Source organism: Cololabis saira, chromosome 4, assembly GCF_033807715.1.
Source record: "Cololabis saira isolate AMF1-May2022 chromosome 4, fColSai1.1, whole genome shotgun sequence".
Classification (NCBI taxonomy): domain Eukaryota; kingdom Metazoa; phylum Chordata; class Actinopteri; order Beloniformes; family Belonidae; genus Cololabis; species Cololabis saira.
Window position 1 is genome coordinate 30104944 of NC_084590.1, and position 19448 is coordinate 30124391.

Below are 19448 nucleotides of genomic sequence, written 5' to 3' on the forward strand. Positions count from 1 at the left end.
TTTTAGAGTCTTGAGTTCACATGTTTTAACTGGTTGAGAGAAACACTAAGGATCCCCCTTCATCCTTAAATTGACCATAGCCTAATATGTGTCTGTCAGACCAACTGGAGTTTTTACTTTTTTTAACAGATGAGTGTCAAACTTTACAAAAAAAAAATTATTTTGGCACCTATGTGCCCAATGATGTGCAGAAACTAACCGCAGACAGACATTGAGGTGTTAATAGAAAAAAAAAACATTATCAGGGCATTTCTCAATCGTAAAGCTTTGCTTTTATATTGTTGGCCAGCTGAAAAATAGAGTTGTTTGTCTTTTTGACATTCCTCTTTCAACTTTCTCACTGCAGCTAAAGCCAGCCGAGCGCGAAGATTCAGTCTTCTTCTCCTGTCATGCCATCAACTCCTACGGAGAAGGGCGAGGACTTATCCAGCTCACTGTGCAAGGTAGCAATTCATGTCCTCCTGCATGTGCCATCGCATACCTTCTTTTTTTTAAATCCTCTAATTACTTATTTCCCAAATTAGTTGTGTTTTGCTGCTACTCTCTCTTCCTTTTCCTTGCCTCTCTTTGCTGACTGTCTGTAATTGAAATCCTCAGAGCCTCCAGACCCCCCAGAGCTGGAGGTGCGAGAAGTGAAAGATCGTAGCATGAATCTCAGGTGGACGCAAAGATTTGATGGAAACAGCATAATCACCTCCTACGATATTGAATATAAAAACAAAACAGGTAATTAACACCAGGTTGAGATTCAACTTTCAGTTTCAAACTCACATACAAAAAAGAAAATGAAATGAAAGGGTGAAAATGATGACAGCAAAGATGCCATTTATTCTACTCTGTTGTGCCAGATACCTGGGAGCTGAAGCACGCCACTCGGAACATCTCCCCCACCAACAATCAGGCCAACATAGTAGACCTTCACCCTGCCTCCGTTTACAGCATCCGCATGTACTCCTACAATGCTATAGGCAAGAGCGAGGCCAGTAAGGAGCTCACCATCAGCACAGAGGAAGCACGTAAGTCCACTTTTGATCTCATGTAACTTGAAGCAGCTATTCTAAAATCTTAAAAATGTATTTTCCACGGATTATCTACATTAATTAAACAGAGAAAAACCTTTAATAGTTACCAGAATCATTTTGGAGTAATATATTTAATGGAATCAGAAGGGATGTAGAGCATTTCAACAATAGTGGTCAGATGCTTTCGAACAACCTCTGCCTCTTCCTCCGACAGAGCCTGATGGTCCTCCAATGGATGTGATCCTGCAGCCGGTGACATCTCAGAGTATCAGAGTCACCTGGAAGGTAAATTATAACCAGCATCTACTCTGCTTTCTGAGCAATTGGTTGTTATTTATACTGTTGCCTTGCCTGTCATCACTTTATCACAAGTTTAATTTTCTTTGGTCTCAGTTCGGTTTCTGTAGATTCAGTGTTTGATGTGCCTGAGTCATTACATATTAGTGTATATAATTATGAATAGGTTAGGTCTAATATGAACTTTGTATTGTCTTGTACTTTCATCCCTTAGGCCCCGAGGAAGGAGCTGCAGAATGGCGTGATTCGGGGTTACCAGATCGGTTACAGAGAGAACGGCCCGGGCAGTAATGGCCAGTACAGCATTGTGGAGATGAAGGCCACCGGAGACAGTGAAGTCTACACTCTCGACAACCTGAAAAAGTTTGCTCAGTATGGCGTGGTTGTCCAGGCCTTCAACAGAGCTGGCACTGGACCTTCAAGCTCAGAAATCAATGCTACAACACTGGAAGATGGTGAGAACTAAAAAACGAAAGAAAAAAAACAACACATACAACAGATCTTACTTAGCATGTATGAAAGGGGCTTTTATCTGCTCGCGCTCTGTTCATCGCTGTAAATGTGGGCGTCTGTGGTGACCAGCACCTGCAAAAGAACACGTTAAACACAGCATTATGAAGAGTTGAAGATTATACTCTCGGTCCTATAAAATATCACCCTCTGTCTGCTTTTGCTCTTAACCACACTATTTCTCTTACCATTGTTCCTTTTGCTTTTCTACGGTCTGATCTGTGTCAAATCATGTCATGCTTTGTAACCGGCAATTACGTCTCTCTGTTTCAACGACAATGAATGGTTGCCGCTGGAATCCAAATGTTCATTGCATACAAGGACACGGATAATATCATAAACAGTGCAGCGCAGAAAACTGAGTAAACTCTGTACAAAGATATGTGTGGAGATGCAGCCGTGCCTCCTAATGGCTCAGGGGTGAATGGAATAATGCTGAGTGAGATAATGGACGAATGAATGAATGAAATGCATATATAGAGCTAAAGCCTGATCAGGCTACACAGTGGTGCGCATTATTAGTAATATTTTCGACTTCCCCCTACATTTTAAATGGCATTAAAATTTACTTTTTAAGACATGAGGTACATGTGCCTATTATCATAGTGGAGCAAACAATAGCCCCAAATCAGCAGGAGCTACATCCGCAACAAACAGTCCAACAATCCCATAATCTTTTTAAGAAAGCTTTTCTTGGACAAACGCATATCTGTAAAAATCTTTCATGTTCTACACATAGCACATAGTTGTTCTATGTACAAAATAAACTTTTTTTTTTTTTTTTTTTGCAGCTACATTCCAGCAAGTCTATTTGAAATCTTTCTTTGTTGACTGAGATGAACCAAATGGGTTTCCTCAGCAGATTAAATGATGTCTGAGATAAACAGAGAACAAATACCGAGCTACTGACAATTGATGCATTCAGGTGATCTCCTCAAAAATAAAAATGGACAGTCCATGAGGTGGGAGTTCCACTTTTGAGGGAGATTAAAAGGGAAAAAGTAAAGCAGCGAAGCCATGGCACAACAGACCACTAGATTTTACTGTTTGTTTGTTTTATAGGTTTTTTTCTCCAAAGACTATTTTTGCAAGGTTATGTCACTTTTTTATTTTATTTATTTCATGAAAAGTAATGTCCTACTTCAACTAACATTTACCTTGCATTAAAAATAAAATAAAATAAATTCATTTTGGAAAATAAAGAAAGAAATCTCAAGGTAAATTAAATTATGTGATTATTGTTGTTGCTATCTTGGTGCTGTTATGTTATTTACCTATTTTTACCACATTAGAGCAAATATGCATACCTACAAATAAGCTCACACATAAACACGCATCACATACGTACTTGTCCACCCAGTTAAGATTTGGCAAGCCCCATTGGTCCAGAGGAGACAGAGCCCTCCATTTCTTTCCTGTGGCTGTAACCGTGGCGACAGTGATATTGATGGCCATTATGATAATAGTGATAACAACAAGCATACTAAAAATAATTATAATTAGCTTGTCTCTCTGTCTGTTTTACTCTCTTTCTCTCTCCTAGCTTCCTGCTGTAATTATCCACAGCTGAGCGCATTGTCTCTTTACTCCCTCTTTTCATCTTTTTCTGCCTTTCCCTTTAGACTTTTTTTCTCGATTCCTCCCATCTTCCTCTGTCCCTCAACACCATGTCTTCCTTCCTATGCCTTTAGCCAAAATGATCCTTTCCTATATACATGTATTTTTTCAGCCATTTTTTCTCCTCAAAAGTGATCCAGTGCTTTTTGTAAAGTCATTTTATGCATATTTTTAATCCCTTTTTATAAACTAAATATTACAAATATTTAGAGGCTCTCACATTTTTGCTCACATTTTGATCATTATTTTGCCTCTGGTAAAGGTGTGAAATGTTGCTTCATTATTTAACCTTGGATGTTAAGGTCTATTAATGCAAAAGCCTGTTTTAGTTTTCTAATCCTCCTTTCTCTTTTCCCTCCCTTCCTCCATACTCCTCCCAACCTCTTTTGCTCTCCACCAGCTGCAGGGAACTTCCCTGGTGGACTTGGCTCAGTCTCTCTCTTTCATTGCGCTCAGTCTTTTAGGCAGCTCTCTTCCTCTCTTCCTGCCCTTAGTTCTCTCACAAGTTGACTTCTGTTCATCTTCAACACTGGGCACCATTCAAAGCCTGAATGGCTAGTGGTCAGTGGTAGCCAATAGTAAAGACACCTGGGCCGGTGGGTACAGAGGGAGACTTTTCTGAAGAAAAAGGAAATTGTCCTTTACATTTAACTAGACACATGGCATGGACTGTTTATCTATCACGAGCTTGTCTGCTCATTTCAGGTTTGAAATGGAAATGTCTTTTAGGTTTTCAGTTAGTGTCATCACTTATTTGATTGATCGTCTATCAGCACAATTTTAAAATAGGCTCAAAGATGTTTTTCATCTTCCTAATGATTTAGATTATGACTGCAAATGTGGACTATGCAGCTATACATTGCTCAAACCCACACAACTTGGCTTTTGATGAAAATATGAGTGTTTCAAAGGTTTTGGCTTCAGTTTAGGAAAATGTGTTTTAATGAAGTGAGAATATTTTATGCAGGGCAGCATGATTTATTTTTAGTGTGTATGCTTTACACGTGTCCGCATACAGACACACACACACACACACACACACACACACCTATAGGTTGTGAGTGTGCAGTGTTGTCAGTCTGGCTGTCATTGTTGGACCAGTGATGGGCTGATGACCTGTCAAGAGGTGTATCCTGACCTCCTCTTTGCAGGGTCTATATCGATGATAATTTAATTTAAAAGTAGGCCATCAGACTCTCCAAGGGTTTCATACTGGTGCAATGTTAATTCAACTTAACTCAGATTTATCTATACAGCACTCTTTAAGCACAATTGCGACACAAAATGCATTGCACAGCAGAAAAAGCATAGAAATAAAACAAAATACAGGAAAAGAAATCTTATACTAAAAATACAAATAAAGGAATTGGTAAATATAGGCGAATGATTGATGCAAAGCACAAAAATAGGCACAAGATCAATATGAGACAAAACCTCAAAAACAAATATGAACATATTGAAACAAGTATTGAAAAAGAAAGACATTCACGTGAGTCAAATACATATGTGATTTTAACTGATATGCCTTAAGAGGAAGAGCTGTGGTGGGTGATGAGGAACAACGGTATTTTTAAGTCAAGGACTTTTGATGTGCTTGCTTTAATTAAAATGTTATAGGGAGCCAGTGTAGAGGTTTTAACAGGAGAAATGAGCTCATCCTTGGTGGTGCTGAACAGTACAATGGCCGCATGGCCAAACGCAAATGGAAATTAACATTGAGCCAGTGTAGAACCCTCAGACAGCACCATATGTGTCCTCTATTTTTAGCCCACTTATTACCCACAAGGGCCCCATATACAAATGTTGGCCAAAAAAAAAAGACATTAAAGAACTCCTTTTTTTTTTTGTACTTGGCTCTGTGATTTTTTCACCCTTTAATGACCAGACCTTTTAAGTTTAAAACTTATAGTTAGATAACTAAATATGCATGGTTATGTTAACTTGTCTTACCTTTCCTACTCCGTCTCTCTTTGTTTTCAGTTCCCAGTCAGCCTCCTCAGAATGTGCGAGCCAGTTCTGTAACATCTGACGAGGCAGTGATCACGTGGGCGGAGCCTCCAAGGATGACTCTGCATGGCGTTTTGAAAGGATACCGTGTTGTGTTTTGGGCTGTCTTCCCCGATGGAGGTGTGTTCTTTATGTTTATCTTCAAAATACACCTGTTAAATAGGCCCATTAGATGGTTCAATCTTTGCTCAATCTTGCTCTCTCTAACCTTGTTTTTTTTTTTTCTTCTTTTTTATCAGAGTGGGGTGAAATGCAAAACATCACAACCATCAAGGAGCAAGTGGAGCTTAAAGGCCTGGAGAAGTTCACCAACTACAGCATCCAGGTGCTGGCCTTCACCCAAGCAGGGGATGGCGTCCGGAGCAACGTCTTATATATCCAAACCCGTGAAGACTGTGAGCCTATACTTTTGTTACTCATTCCGCACAGACAAATAATTTAATCAAATACCATAATGTTTCATTCACCTTGACTCCATCTTTGGGTCATCTAAGGGTTTTTCCTCTTGGTTCAGGCAGCGGTATGGGAGGTAGAGAGCCAGCGGGTGTAGAGGGGGTCTTTGTGAGCCTGAGCTTGCTGATTAACAACCTCTTTGTGCTCTGATGTGCCATTACTAGTGCTAATGAGAATTAAGAAGCCAGAAAGTGTATGTGTGTGTGTGGTTAAAAACCCTAAGGGTGTCAGTCGTGCATGTGCGTGGGAATATGTGGAAGTCTGCGTGTATGTCGAGGGTTTTTTTGGGGGGGGGTTAAGTGTGTCTTGCATCTGCAGATGTCTTTGCTTTAGTATGCTTGTACAACTGCATAAGTGTGTACATATGCTATTGTTTGTGTGCTCGTCTTACACAACACCCAGCACAAGCAAAGGGATTAATTCTTTGTGGCTTAGAGAGAATTAATTTTGTGCTTACACTGGCGGGCTGTGGATTACATCCGTATCCGCCTCTCTTCTCCCTCCCCGGGGCAAGTCAGAGGAGGAGGCAGACGTCTAGAGATGGAGAAAATGAGGGAGCGCAGGAGAGAGGGGGAGCACAGACTCTAAGAAGTGTCATTTCAAAAAAGGCCTTTATTCTCCTCTCCTCACCATATCTCCATTTTATGAGCCGGCCTCAGCGCAATAGCTCTTCAAATGTGTGTATTCTCTTAGTCTTTGAGTGTGTGTGCACGTCTGTGAGTGTGTGATTATTGTTGGAAGCAAACTGAGTATGTCTTTTTTCCCCTGATGCGGGTTGACAGCGTGTCCAGGGGCAACCTCTCCACAAACGTTATCTGTCTCTCTTGGTCTAGCCCTTCCCTTTGCCCTCAGCCCCGTCTCTAATACACTGAAAGTGTTTGCAGTGGAATTATGCAAACAGCCAATTCTCAGCCAGCCTTTCTTACCTCTGTCTCTTAGATATGCTAATATACTGGACAGTAAGCATAGGATTTATAAAGACACACAGATTTATTTGTTTTTGTAGCTCATTTTAAGGGTCTGCAAACCCAGTCGGATTAGTCCCGACTGATGTATGCATGAATGTCTTGATGTATGGATTTTATATTTATCACATTATATTTATATACATATGTCTTTTATTTATTGTCCTAATCATCATGATTTATTCAATAATGGTTTACTGGAAGTGATCAAGAGAACCTGAAAATGCAAATGAAACAAAGGCACTTATTGGGAAGCGATCCAACGTTACGTATCCGATAGTGGTAAAACCATGCCAAATTTTAGAATTAACAATTGATCTTAAAGTGAAACATTTCCTCAGTGTGATGGCAGTGCATGCTCCTTTTTATTTAAAGGGCAGGGATTTACCAAAGTCTGAGTTTAACAGCATATTGGTAGCAATATGCCATGCTAAGAGCAAAATACATTTCAGATATTCTTAGAAAAATGTTACGAGAACAGTCCTGAAGACATTTAGACGTCACCAGTCAGACAGTTTGTGTGCAGTTTAACGAAATTCAAGACCATTGTTGCCCTCCTGGCATGCGGTCAAGGAGCACTCCAGGAGAAAAATGTATAAAGGTCTACAGGGTCACAAAGGGGCTCAGTGTTACTGGTGAACAGATAAAGGGCTCTCTCACCCATATTCATGAGTCCTCCACCAGGAGCACACTGAACAACAATGGGAGACATGGCAGGGTACAAGCACATCACTGACGAAGAAAACAAATGCCCAGCTGCAATTTATCCAGAAAAAATATATTGGAAAAATTGTTTTGTGGGCAGATGAAAATGAAACGGAAATTTTATTTTAGAATGAAGGAAAAACTCTTCATTCCCAAATAAGACCCTCATCACATTAGAGAATCGTGGTGTTTCTAGTATCATGGTTTTAACCTGTTCCGTTGCCTCTCGACATGCCCTCATAGATTCCTCATAATTTAAAACAATTCAAAAGAATAATGTCATAGCAATTGTCTTTGAGCCCAGTCTTAAAATAAAGAGGGTCATGCAGCTAAACAAGTGTTCGCACACAAGGTGTTTTCAAAGTTAAATAAAATAAAGAAAAATGGTTTGTGGAATCAGGCATCAATGTCGGAGGTTTATTACCTTGCACAAAATGTTGGTCTCAATTGTATGTCATTGTTTCTACTTTTAGGTCACGTTTGAACTTTTAGGTTATACTTATACAAAAAATATACAGTAAACGGTTGTGAAGGTATTCCCCGCTTTGATAAAAATGACCTCATAATCATTATAATGTGTGATATATCTATGTTACCCATGACAAAAACACACTAGGGAACACAGATCAAAGTAAACCATCAATATCCTATAGATCAGCTGCTTCAGTTATAATCAATTTTATTTATACCGTTTTCAAAAGAATTACCACTGTTATAAGTTAATTGTTAAATTGAAATATATCATGCTATTAATTGTTATGCAAGGAACATGTTGGTACGTAAGTAAATTAATATTGTATTTTACATATTATTTTGTTTGTGATTTACTGTAGTTTATCTGCACATTTCCCCAAATTATTTAATTTATTACCAAGAATAGATGTAGAAGAAAAGGAGACATCAAATCATCTTCTCTTCTGTTTGCTGTAAATACAATTTAACATAATCAGTTCACATTTTAATATGACATCCTTTTCTTTCCGTTTTCTCTTTTATGATTCAGACCCCGGACCCCCAGCTGGCATCAAAGCTGTGCCCTCCTCCGCCAGCAGTGTCGTGGTGTCATGGTTACCCCCTCACAAGCCCAACGGAATCATCCGCAAGTACACCATCTACTGCTCCAGCCCGGGCTCAGGTCAACCAGTAAGTTACAAAGGGGGTGTGGACTTTCAGGACCGACCAAAAACAATGAAAGAGGGGAAAGTGGGGGGATCCACCCTAAACATGGCTGAGTGATGAGAGGACAAAATCCTTTTCTGTGTAAAAAAAACAACAAAAAAACAAAAAAATGTTCCAATTATATGTTTTACATATCATTAAAATTATTTATACTTATTTTAATATAACCGTGTGTGTGTGTGTGTATGTGTATGTGTGTGTGTTGCCTAGTGCTGCAGTCTCAGCAAGATATGTGTATGAAATGAGCTCTCCTCATACTGCAGTGTGTGTTCGTGCAAACTCACCCTCCAGCCTCATTTACATATCTGCGTCTCATCACGTTGCCAAGACAACCTCATCTGTTCATCAACGAGGGCAGAAAACAAGCCAAGAGCAAACACACTCCCATTCACACACGCACATGCACTTACACACCTCCTCAGATAGAAATGCACTGATTAATGTACCACCCCAGCAACAAAGAGGGACATGCATATACAGCATATTACTAATGTTTTTATGAACGTATGAATTCTAAAGCTGGACATATATCCTGCTTGCATACACACACATTGCACACACATGCACAACTGAAGTATACCCGCATCTTGTCCTTCATCTTCCTCATTTACAAATCATTCTTTCTATCTATGTATCTATCCATTTATCTTTTTCTTTCAGTCTCTCGTTCTCTCTCCAAAGCCCCCATGCAGAGTTCAGGATGATTACTATGTAAATGAGTGCGACTGGAGAGAAGGAAGGAGGGATTGTTGGGGGGGGGGGGGGTCAGACACACCGCGTGGGGAGTACTTTTGTTCCTCTTTTCATTATCTCGCTCTATCGTTCCCCGGATCACTCCTATCTCCATGCCGGAGGAATATTTTAATATCCGTTACAGCAACACACACTCTGTCATTCACTCCTCCCAGCATCTACCCACCCTTACAGTACACCCATCCTTCCATTCATCTATGCATCCCTCCAACCAAGCTCAGCGAGCAGAGCACAGACAACTGTGCAGAGGACGGCTTTTGTGCATACATTCGAGTCAGATGGAAAGAATGTGTGTAGTAAGAAAGAAGTGAGTTTTGTTGGAAATATGTCCTAAAAAAAAGTGAGAAGTGTTGGGGGGCGGGGGGCAAAAGGGAAGGGTGGTGCAGTGGATAAAGAATAAGCAGGGTAGAACAATTCATGAAGAACAGGGAAGTAATAAAGAGCCCTACGGATTCTGCAATGATGGGCTGCTGATAAATGTGAAACAAAACATGAAACTGGAAACTGTTTGCCCAAAACCCAGCAGGACAGAGATCAGTAACACTGCAGTGTCTAATTTTTTTTTTATCTGATACTTTTACTGACTCCTCAGCCCATCTGACCTTTGTGTCACAGTAATTTCTGCACAAGTTCGCGTCAGTCCCAAATGTAAGTCACTGTTAAACTATTGAAGTGCAGTAAAATGTGGCTGGGACTATAGGTGTAATGGTACTTTCCAGCACAGATGTGTTCAATTGTATGTTATGAATGTGTATGTCTGGATGTTGGGTACCTGAGAAATATAGGTATAATTTGTGGGTAAGGTGATAAGTGAGTGGCAAGAAGTAAAAAGAGCACGGGCTGGGTGTGTTTGTATGTAGTGAGGGGACAGTGATGTGTACACATCCAGACAGCAGGCACATGGCTGGGTTAAAGACACTGCAATTACACATCAACCTCCAGGTCATCTGTGCCACTCCATGTGGGTCTGTATCAGTGTATCCATGCGTGTGTATTGGGAGGCATTTGCGCTGCTTGTGCGTAACCATTCCTCTTTCTGTCTGTTTATGTGTCTCTCCTCGCCTCTCCTCCATCTCTGATGTCTCCTGTAGGTATGACTGTTCATGATATCTCCGACTGACTCATTCGTCTGTTCCCTGTTGTCTGTGTCATGTCTCCGTCTGTCCTCCCTGAGGAGAGCAGGGGAGAGGAGGGACGGGGCTGTACGTGCCCCCAGTCCAACCCTCCCGCCTCTCTTTTCTCCAGCAATAACCACCTCTTCTCCCTCCAGCATCATCTGTCCAAATAGTTTTGCCTCATATCAATGTAATAAGCCCCGGGACATCTCTAGCATCCATCTCATCCTGTTCTCTGTGCCACTTGTGCAAAAAAAATAAATAAAATAAAAAATATGGGACTTGGTTCACATTAGGATGATGTTCACTCGCTCCTTCATATAACATCTATTTTTGTGAAAAAAAAAGATGTTGAAGAAAATGTCTTCACTGACATAATAAAGATTTTCCTAAGACACAAATCAAAAACCTAGATGCACATTTTTCTGCAGTTTCGTGGATTTACAATTATGCCTGTTTTTCTAGACAAATCTGTGTTTTTAATTCCTTTTTTAATTTCTTTGTGATTCAAGTCTCCTACTTCTGCAGAATTGTTAAAAGTAAGAGAACATTAGACCCAAGTTCCAACCCAAGTCCCAATTAGACCCAAATATTTTTCTTTTTTTTTTTTGTTTGCCTATCCACAATACCATGTTTTCTCTCTTCTGACCAGCTTCCAAGTGAATATGAAGCCAATCCAGGGCACTTGTTTTACCGAATCACCCACCTGAACCACCGGCAACAGTACCTGATCTGGGCTGCTGCCGTCACCACTGCAGGCCGCGGTAACTTCAGTGAGAAAGTCACTGTGGAACCAGCCGCCAAGGGTAAGCCCCTGAAAATGAATTGAATCACCTTCTTTTATTGTTAAAACAAAGAAAAGTACAGAAAATAGAGGTGGATTTATAGTTAGCAATTGTTTGATAAACGCAATATAAATATAAATATCAATCGCTCCATGCTGTTTGGATTAACAGTGTAGTTGTTATTGGACAACATCCGGTACATTGTATTATTAAAACTAAAACTAGCAGCATTGACATGTTACCCACTGAAAACGATAAGCAGGCTACTAAAAGGAAAATACCATAAAGGATGCCACAAACTGTTTTCATTTAGATTTTTTCTATTTTTGAGTAGTTCAAGTGATTTCCAGATCATCACTTGCTGTTTTTCCTCTTTTTAACACGTCATCAACCTTTTGACTGTTCTTCTGTGATGAGACGGCACTCGGCTCTATGTCTGTGTTCTCCCCGGACATTCCTGCTCCGTGTCATAGTCCAGGACCTTGACTGCTGGGTTAATTGGTGATTGTAGAATGCCTGCAGGAGCTGTATAGTTGTTAGTCTTGTGTGACTTTGTGAGACCATGTCATGGACTGATGACATGTCCACGCGGTATTCCCCCTCCTTCTACTGGGAAACCCTGACTAGGATTTAAGTGGTTTCTAGAAGATGAATGAATGAATGCAGCATCACTTCCATTTTAATGTTTATGTTTTTCTCTCAGCCCCATCTGCCATTTAGCAGTTATAACAGTGTCAAAGTTTGAGTGTTTCTGCTCTTCTTGCTTTCTTTTCTTCAGCTGCTTCTTATTTTTCCTTGATCTGTACACTGTACTATCACTTTGCTTTCCCAGCATTACTGTCTGTTTAGACTTTAACAGAAGTGTGCTATTGATTTGAGAGTTCAGAGTGCAACAGATGAAATGCCTCCGGCCACGGAAAAGATAAGAGGGGGAGCAAGAGGAAAGACCGCAGGAGGGTTAAAAAAACAAGAACTTATTATGAAAAGGGAGTAGTGCAAACTCTGTAGAGCAACAAAAGTACGGTACAGGAATCCTAGTAAACAAGTCGGTTTCGAATGAAAGGCTAGAATGAAGGGCTAAGATTGAATACAGTAAAGCATCTCCATGTTATCATTTTTTTCACATCAAGTCAGACCTTTGACTTCTGACTGCAAAGGTCTGTGCGTGTGCGCTCGTAAACCTGTGGCTCGTCGGATCAGCTGTAAATGGCGGTGTTGCTCGCTCAATACTTCATTCAACCCTTACACAAGTGCACTGGAGCAGCGGCATTAATACACCAACTGTGATAAAGGAGGAGAGAGTGAGGTGGTGCTGAAGTGACAGTGAAAAAGAGACTTATGTCACTGAATAGATGGATATTTCTTTCATGTGCTCTCCATTCACTCTTTGTTCAGACCTTCACTCTTCTTCTTCTATTATTTTCTGGACATTATAAAAATTGACTCAGATTTCTTTTCTTGTGAAACACAGAGAATACTATAGACTTTACTTGTGGTTAATCCCCCTTATTGAGAGAATTGTAAAACAGATCCATTTATGCAAATATAAGAATTTCATGTTTTAAATCAAGACAGTCTAAATATTTATTCCAGGAGTCAATAGTTTAATTTGATATTGATCAGGAGACTGGCTTGCCTGTACTTTGGTCTTTTTTCATTGTTATTGAATTTTTCTTTAACTTTTTATTACTTCTTCGCCGCCTTAATTCACTTTTAATTTTGTTACACTCCCCTCGTCATTCTTTCTCCCCTCGACAGCCCCGGCCAAAATCCTATCATTTGGAGGCACAGTGACCACACCCTGGATGAAAGAGGTGCGCCTGCCCTGCAGCTCAGTTGGAGAGCCCACACCTACCATAAAATGGACCAAAGACAGGTGAGAATCCATCCCAGGAATATTATACTGTACAGACTATATTATGTTACACAACTCAAATCAGGTAAAAGTTGAGAATATGAGAAAACCCGAAATTATTCTTAAACGTTACTTTGCCTGTAATTTCTTAGCAGACAGCTTTATGGTGTTTTTTTTTCCTGTCAACTTCATATACAGTAATGTGTTAATATATAAATAATTTCCCTAAAAACTGGAGCATAATTTTTTTTTTTTACATTTAAAACCCGGTTCAGGTTCAGTTTTTTTCTGTTCTTAGGTTGTGCAGCAGCATAGGGTCAATATTGTCTCTTTTTTTTATTCCAATATTCTCCACACAGTCTATCAGAGGTAGGTCAGGAACGTAGGCAGACCAATATAGTACCTGTACCCTCTCCTTTAGGCGAGCCTTTGTAGTGTAGTGTTCAAGAAAATGAACTGACACCCCTGGAGGATGTGGCGTGTTTAAGGCTGCATTTGTAACCCTAACATCTCAGTATTCTGCATTAATGCTACCATCACAGAGGTGACCTTTCCCAAGAGCACTGATACAACCCCATACCATCACAATGCCTTGCCTTGATCCGTTTCGTTGTTGCTCTCTAGTATGCAGGGCATATTTCTTCTAAAAAAAAAAAATGTATTTTTGTCAGATTGCACTACACATTTCAGTTGTATAATTATCCATACCAGATATCCAAAAATGTCGATCACCTCTTTGGAATAAAAACATGAAAGTCTTTAGAGGATGTTGATGCATCCCTTTGTAATGCTTCCCAAGACACCTTTCATCCACGTGGTGGAATGAGCGGTTGATGTTTCCTGATGACATGCTATCAAAGTTAAAATCAGGAGTAAGAGTAGGACGCAACGGGTCTAAACTACATTCCAGCAAAAGCTTTTCAGAGGGTTCACGGTTTCCAGTAAAAGAAGTTCACCGTACGGCCCTCACCAGGATTTCAACTCAACTAACATTATACCCATAATGCAATGTTAAACAGGACATTATTCTTCAACAGCTTTTAGGTCATGCTAAATTACGTTTTAAAATGTCCAAGTTCGTGTCAACCCTACACCTACAACATTCAAAGTTAGCGAGGTATTGTTTTTTTTTTTAATCATACATGTCAAAGAGCACTAGACCCAAATTCAAGTATTAACACATGAAACTTAGACAAACGAAATGTTGTTGTGGTACCTAATTTAAGTTAAAACCAAAAGTCCAAAACATTGGTGTCCAGCTTTGACTTTTGTCCTTGGCTTGTACATGCTGAAATTTTCTAGATACTCTGAATTGTCTAATTTTGTTATGTGTTGAAAAAATTCTGTCTTAGAGGAAAGTTGTGTTAAAGCATTGCTTTTCTCATGTTTTTAATAAAGTGGAAATATTCTGTCCATCTTTGCTCCTGAAACCCTGACCATGACACGGATGCTGCTTTTGTACTATATCACTAAAAACCTTTAGAAATCTGCCAATATCACCTGGCTGTAATAACATCATAGGTTTTTTTTCATCTCTTTATTAACACTGAATTGCCAACCTTTTTTTTGAGTGTGTTGCAGGCCTGCAATGCAAAAATGTCTGTATACTAACAAATAAAATCAATTTGATGAGAAAAAGACCACAAAATAACTTGGTTGATATTGTGTGCTAAGAAATAAAAGTCAAAGTAAATGTAAATTGCACGTTTTATATCATTCACCTTTTTCTGATTTATTATTTCACAAAGTTGAGAAAAGTGCGTCTTAGAATAAATGACTGTTGAATTATTTGGTTCAGCCTCAGAATATTGTCATCCACTAGTTTTCCGTTGTACAGTACTTAAACAAAATAAAAATGTAATAAAATTAGGAGAACAGCATTTTAAGGCTATCTAATGAATATTAAGGTGTCCTCTCTTGTGCTGATTATATTGCTTTCATCTCTGTAAGTGAGGACAAAGCGATCCCAGTGTCTCTCGATGGACAGCGCCTCATCATGGCCAACGGGACGCTGGTGCTGCGCTCCGTCAAAGCTGAGGACTCTGGTTACTACACCTGCACAGCCACCAACACATTGGGCTTTGACACTATTATTGTCAATCTTTTGGTGCAAGGTTAGGCAACCATCAATTCATGTTTTTAATGTGTATGTAAAGTTTTTGTTGAAGAAAATCTATATAATATTTTCAAGAGTACAAATACAGATGTTATTGAGCGGTCAACTCTGCGTCTCTTGCTCAGTCCCTCCAGACCAGCCTCGGCTAACCGTCTCCACCACCTCCACCTCCTCCATTACTCTTGCCTGGATACCGGGAGATAACGGAGGCAGCTCCATCAGGGGTATGTTAACCTGAAAAAAATCTAAGATGGACAAAAAGCTCTAATATGTTTGTTTTCTTGTTGTTGTTTTTTTTTTTTTGGGGGGGGGGGGGGGTTCTTTTAAACTCTATACAGTCTATACACTTTTGTCTTATCTACAGCTAACACATCTGTCATGTCTTTGTTTACCACGTGTCTGCCTTTGATGTGTCTTTTACCTGGTGCATTGCTTGTGATCCGTCCAGCCATTAGTTTATTGAACAGTGTCCTGGTTTTATGTGTCCCTGTTAATTGTCTGTCCGTCTGATTATCTGATTATTGGTGATGTGTGTGAGGATGGCCATTGTGTGTGTGCATGAATGGGCATGCATGTAAATGGGATTACAGTAACTCTCCTTCTCTTTATTCTCAAGTCAGTATAGGGGTGTTAGATTGTCAGTCTGACTTCTTGCTATTATTTATCATTTCGTTGGACACAGTAAACCAGCCAGAGCCAGGCGTGTATTAGCATACGTGTTGGGCTTCAAAATGTTGCCACAAGATGATTTGGTATCCCTTTTTTTCATCCCCATTCTTTTGACAAGTTCATAATTGCAATTTTCTACATATTTCTTTGTACACATGCAAAAAGGAAGTGAATATTTTGTGCGAACTTAGTGCTTGATACGCACCTTTGTATTCAAATTATTATCTTCCTCCAGCTTGGATTTGCATACATCATCCTGTGCCTCGTATATACTGTACGCGTGAAACATATATGTGTCTTGTATATGTACCAAGATGTCTGCGTTTCTGTGGAAATACTGAAGTCCCCCATCAAGTATCCATTTCTCTTTATTACTAAAATAGTATGCAGATGTTCAGCTGAGGGATTTTTCAGCTTGTGTAGGAATAAAATAAAATTAAACTGATACATAAACTAACATCATGTCAACAGGAAATCTTGCACCTATAAATAGTGTTATTTACTTATCCATTCTTCTGTAAACTCTTATTATGTTGCCCTAATCTATAATAGTGGCATTCTCTTTACAATCTTCTGTTGTATTAGACTGTGTCCTCTTCTTGTCTGTAACAGTGTGACTGTAAAAATTACAAACACTACTCAATCTGCACATGTGATCATTTCTAATCTTATTCATTTAAGAGAGAATAAGAAGAAAAAAGATTAAAAATGTACAAAGAGTTCAAAGAAACATTTGCGCTTAATTGTATAGATGGAAAGGCAGACAGAGGATTAGATGGAAAGTGCCTCAGAGCCGTAGCAAGCCTGCCCTCCAAGGCAGCTGAACGCAAAACCAGTCACCATATTGCAAACCTTCATTTGCATAGATGCTCAGTCAGCGCCATCCCAGGCTCAGGGTTTGTAGGTAACTAATGGCGGCATAGATGAGGAGCAGCGAGACGTCCTCTTGAAGTAGGGAAGAGAAGAGCAGCCTTTCACTGCCATCTAGTGCACAGTAGATGTACAACCGTCAAGTCAGGAAAGGGAATGTACAAAAAGAATCGTGCAACAAAAAACACAAAAAAACGACTAAATATATGTGATGTGTTTCTTTCTGTGCAGGTTTTGTTCTGCAATACTCTGTGGACAACACAGAAGAATGGAAGGATGTTTTTATTAGTTCTAGTGAGCGCTCCTTCAAACTGGACAACCTGCGTTGTGGGACCTGGTACAAAGTCAAGTTGGCTGCCAAGAACAGCGTCGGTGCTGGACGCATCAGTGAGATCATTGAGGCAAAGACTCATGGGCGAGGTGAGACGGGGGAATGGGGAATTAAGACATGTTTAGAAGCAGATCCAAATAAAAATATTACACAGAAACACTTTTCCACAAAGCGGTGGAAGTTGTGACCTGTTTGTGATAAAATACAAACATCTATAGTTCACAGATTATATATTATATATTTATATATATAAATATATTTATTTTACTCATCAGAAAATAAGCCAGTTTGGATTTGCAAGTTGAACCAGTTGCTGTTAGAAATCCATGCAGACAAATGTGCTGTGATTTTTCTTTTACAGAACCCCAGTTCAACAAAGACCAACCTGTCTTCACTCACATTAATACCAGCCATGCCCGCCTCAACCTGCAGGGCTGGGCCAGCGGAGGATGTCCAATCACTGCTGTCACACTGGAGTTTAGACCAAAAGGTGCATCGCTCATATTTCAGTTCTCATTAGTTGGTTTTATTTTGAGATGTACTTAAAAAAATCAAGGGGTAAAAAAAAAATCTTTAGACTTAGTTATTATTGTGTGAAATAAGAAAATGAATGAAACTTGGTTTGTGTACGTCTCAGGTACTTGGACGTGGCAGAGTGTGCGTACCAACGCCACCACAGATGTGTTCCTAGCAGAACTGCGCGAGGCGACCTGGTATGAATTGAAGATGAAAGCATGTAATAGTGCTGGCTGTGGTAACCAGACCTCCCAGTTTGCAACGCTGGACTATGACGGCAGTAAGTAGGGGATTCTCTTTGTTTGATTTCCCATTTCAATAATGGCAGTATATGCTACTTTTATAAAATAATGTGACAAATCAGAAGTCGTGGAAAGGCATGAAAAAGTCCAAATTAATGAAAAAAAATCCTCTGAGTCATTCATTTAATTTCTTTTATGTTCTTTTTATTCATTTTCTATACAGAAACAAACAAAAACAGAGCAATGAAGTTACTAATGAGTTAAAGCTATTCATTTTATTTTATTTTTTTGTTTATTATTGTTGTTAAAAAAAAAGAAAAACTTGCTATTGAGGAGAAAAGATGGAACTCCAGTTTGTGAGCAAATATGTGAGAATAACATGGAAATATTTATAGAAATGTACTTAAGGGCATTTATGGTGGACTCTGGGTACCTTCTGAAATTGTAATGGAGGGGATATGACCAACTTCTTGTCTTCCTGTGCGTGTACAGGCACAATCGCTCCCATTAAGTCCCCCCTGGAAAAGAACGACGATGTCAAGAAGCTGTTCTCCATCGGCTGTCCTGTCATCCTGGTCACTCTCGGTGTGGCATTGCTCTTTATTATTCGCAAGAAACGCAAGGAAAAGAGGCTGAAGAGACTAAGAGGTGGGAAAGATTTACAAGCAAACCAAGGCATTCTTCAGATAGATCACTGAAGCAGTGACATTACAAAAATTCAAAATGAGTATTTAGCATTACCGTTACTAAGACTGATTTGTAAGAAAAGTGTTGCTTTTTTTTACGTTTATTCTCCAAATTCTTTAGATGCCAAAAGCCTGGCAGAGATGCTGATCAGGTAGGATCAATATTTATTTTAGCCTATCTCATAATATCAGTCTGAAATCGTTTTTAGGGAAACGCATCGTCCTAAAAGCATGAGTGATTGTTTGTGCTGTTTTTGCATCTCTGCCTCAGTAAAAACAACCGCAGCTTTGAGACGCCTGTCAAAGGACCTCCTCAAGGCCCACGGTTGCACATCGACATCCCCAGAGTGCAGCTGCTGATTGAGGACAAAGAAGGCATCAAGCAAATTGGTGAGAGGAAAAAAATAGGGAGAGTTGTGTGTACGTCTTCACATATCTGTGCAGAGTAGTAACGCAAATGGCCATAAAATCTAATGTACTATGTAAAGACATTAAACTATTAGATAGTTCTTGACTGACTATCATTTTCTGTCCAGGTGATGACAAAGCTACGATCCCTGTGACAGACACAGAGTTCAACCAAACTGGGAATCCTCAGAGCTTCTGCACTGGTGTGTCTGTCCATCACCCTGCCCTCATCCAGAACACCGGTCCTTTGATAGACATGTCTGACATCAGACCAGGAACCAGTATGTGGTCGCTTTCATCACTGTCCAGCAGTGTTTCGGCTGGAGTGCAAATGTCTGGTTTACTGT

General features: G+C 39.7%; 1 protein-coding gene across 1 annotated transcript in view; it reads left to right on the forward strand.

Moving 5' to 3' along the window:
* Positions 1-19448, forward strand: part of dscaml1 (Down syndrome cell adhesion molecule like 1) — a 135919-nt gene that overhangs the window by 108589 nt on the left and 7882 nt on the right. Inside the window, exons 14-32 of the mRNA XM_061719377.1 lie at positions 347-443; positions 598-726; positions 849-1016; positions 1237-1307; positions 1534-1774; positions 5427-5573; positions 5693-5848; positions 8580-8719; positions 11276-11429; positions 13167-13284; positions 15214-15377; positions 15505-15603; positions 17150-17338; positions 17611-17739; positions 17887-18045; positions 18500-18655; positions 18815-18845; positions 18965-19083; positions 19230-19382. Of these exons, the coding sequence (XP_061575361.1) occupies positions 347-443; positions 598-726; positions 849-1016; positions 1237-1307; positions 1534-1774; positions 5427-5573; positions 5693-5848; positions 8580-8719; positions 11276-11429; positions 13167-13284; positions 15214-15377; positions 15505-15603; positions 17150-17338; positions 17611-17739; positions 17887-18045; positions 18500-18655; positions 18815-18845; positions 18965-19083; positions 19230-19382 (2620 nt within the window). The remainder of the gene's footprint in view (positions 1-346; positions 444-597; positions 727-848; positions 1017-1236; positions 1308-1533; positions 1775-5426; positions 5574-5692; positions 5849-8579; positions 8720-11275; positions 11430-13166; positions 13285-15213; positions 15378-15504; positions 15604-17149; positions 17339-17610; positions 17740-17886; positions 18046-18499; positions 18656-18814; positions 18846-18964; positions 19084-19229; positions 19383-19448) is intronic.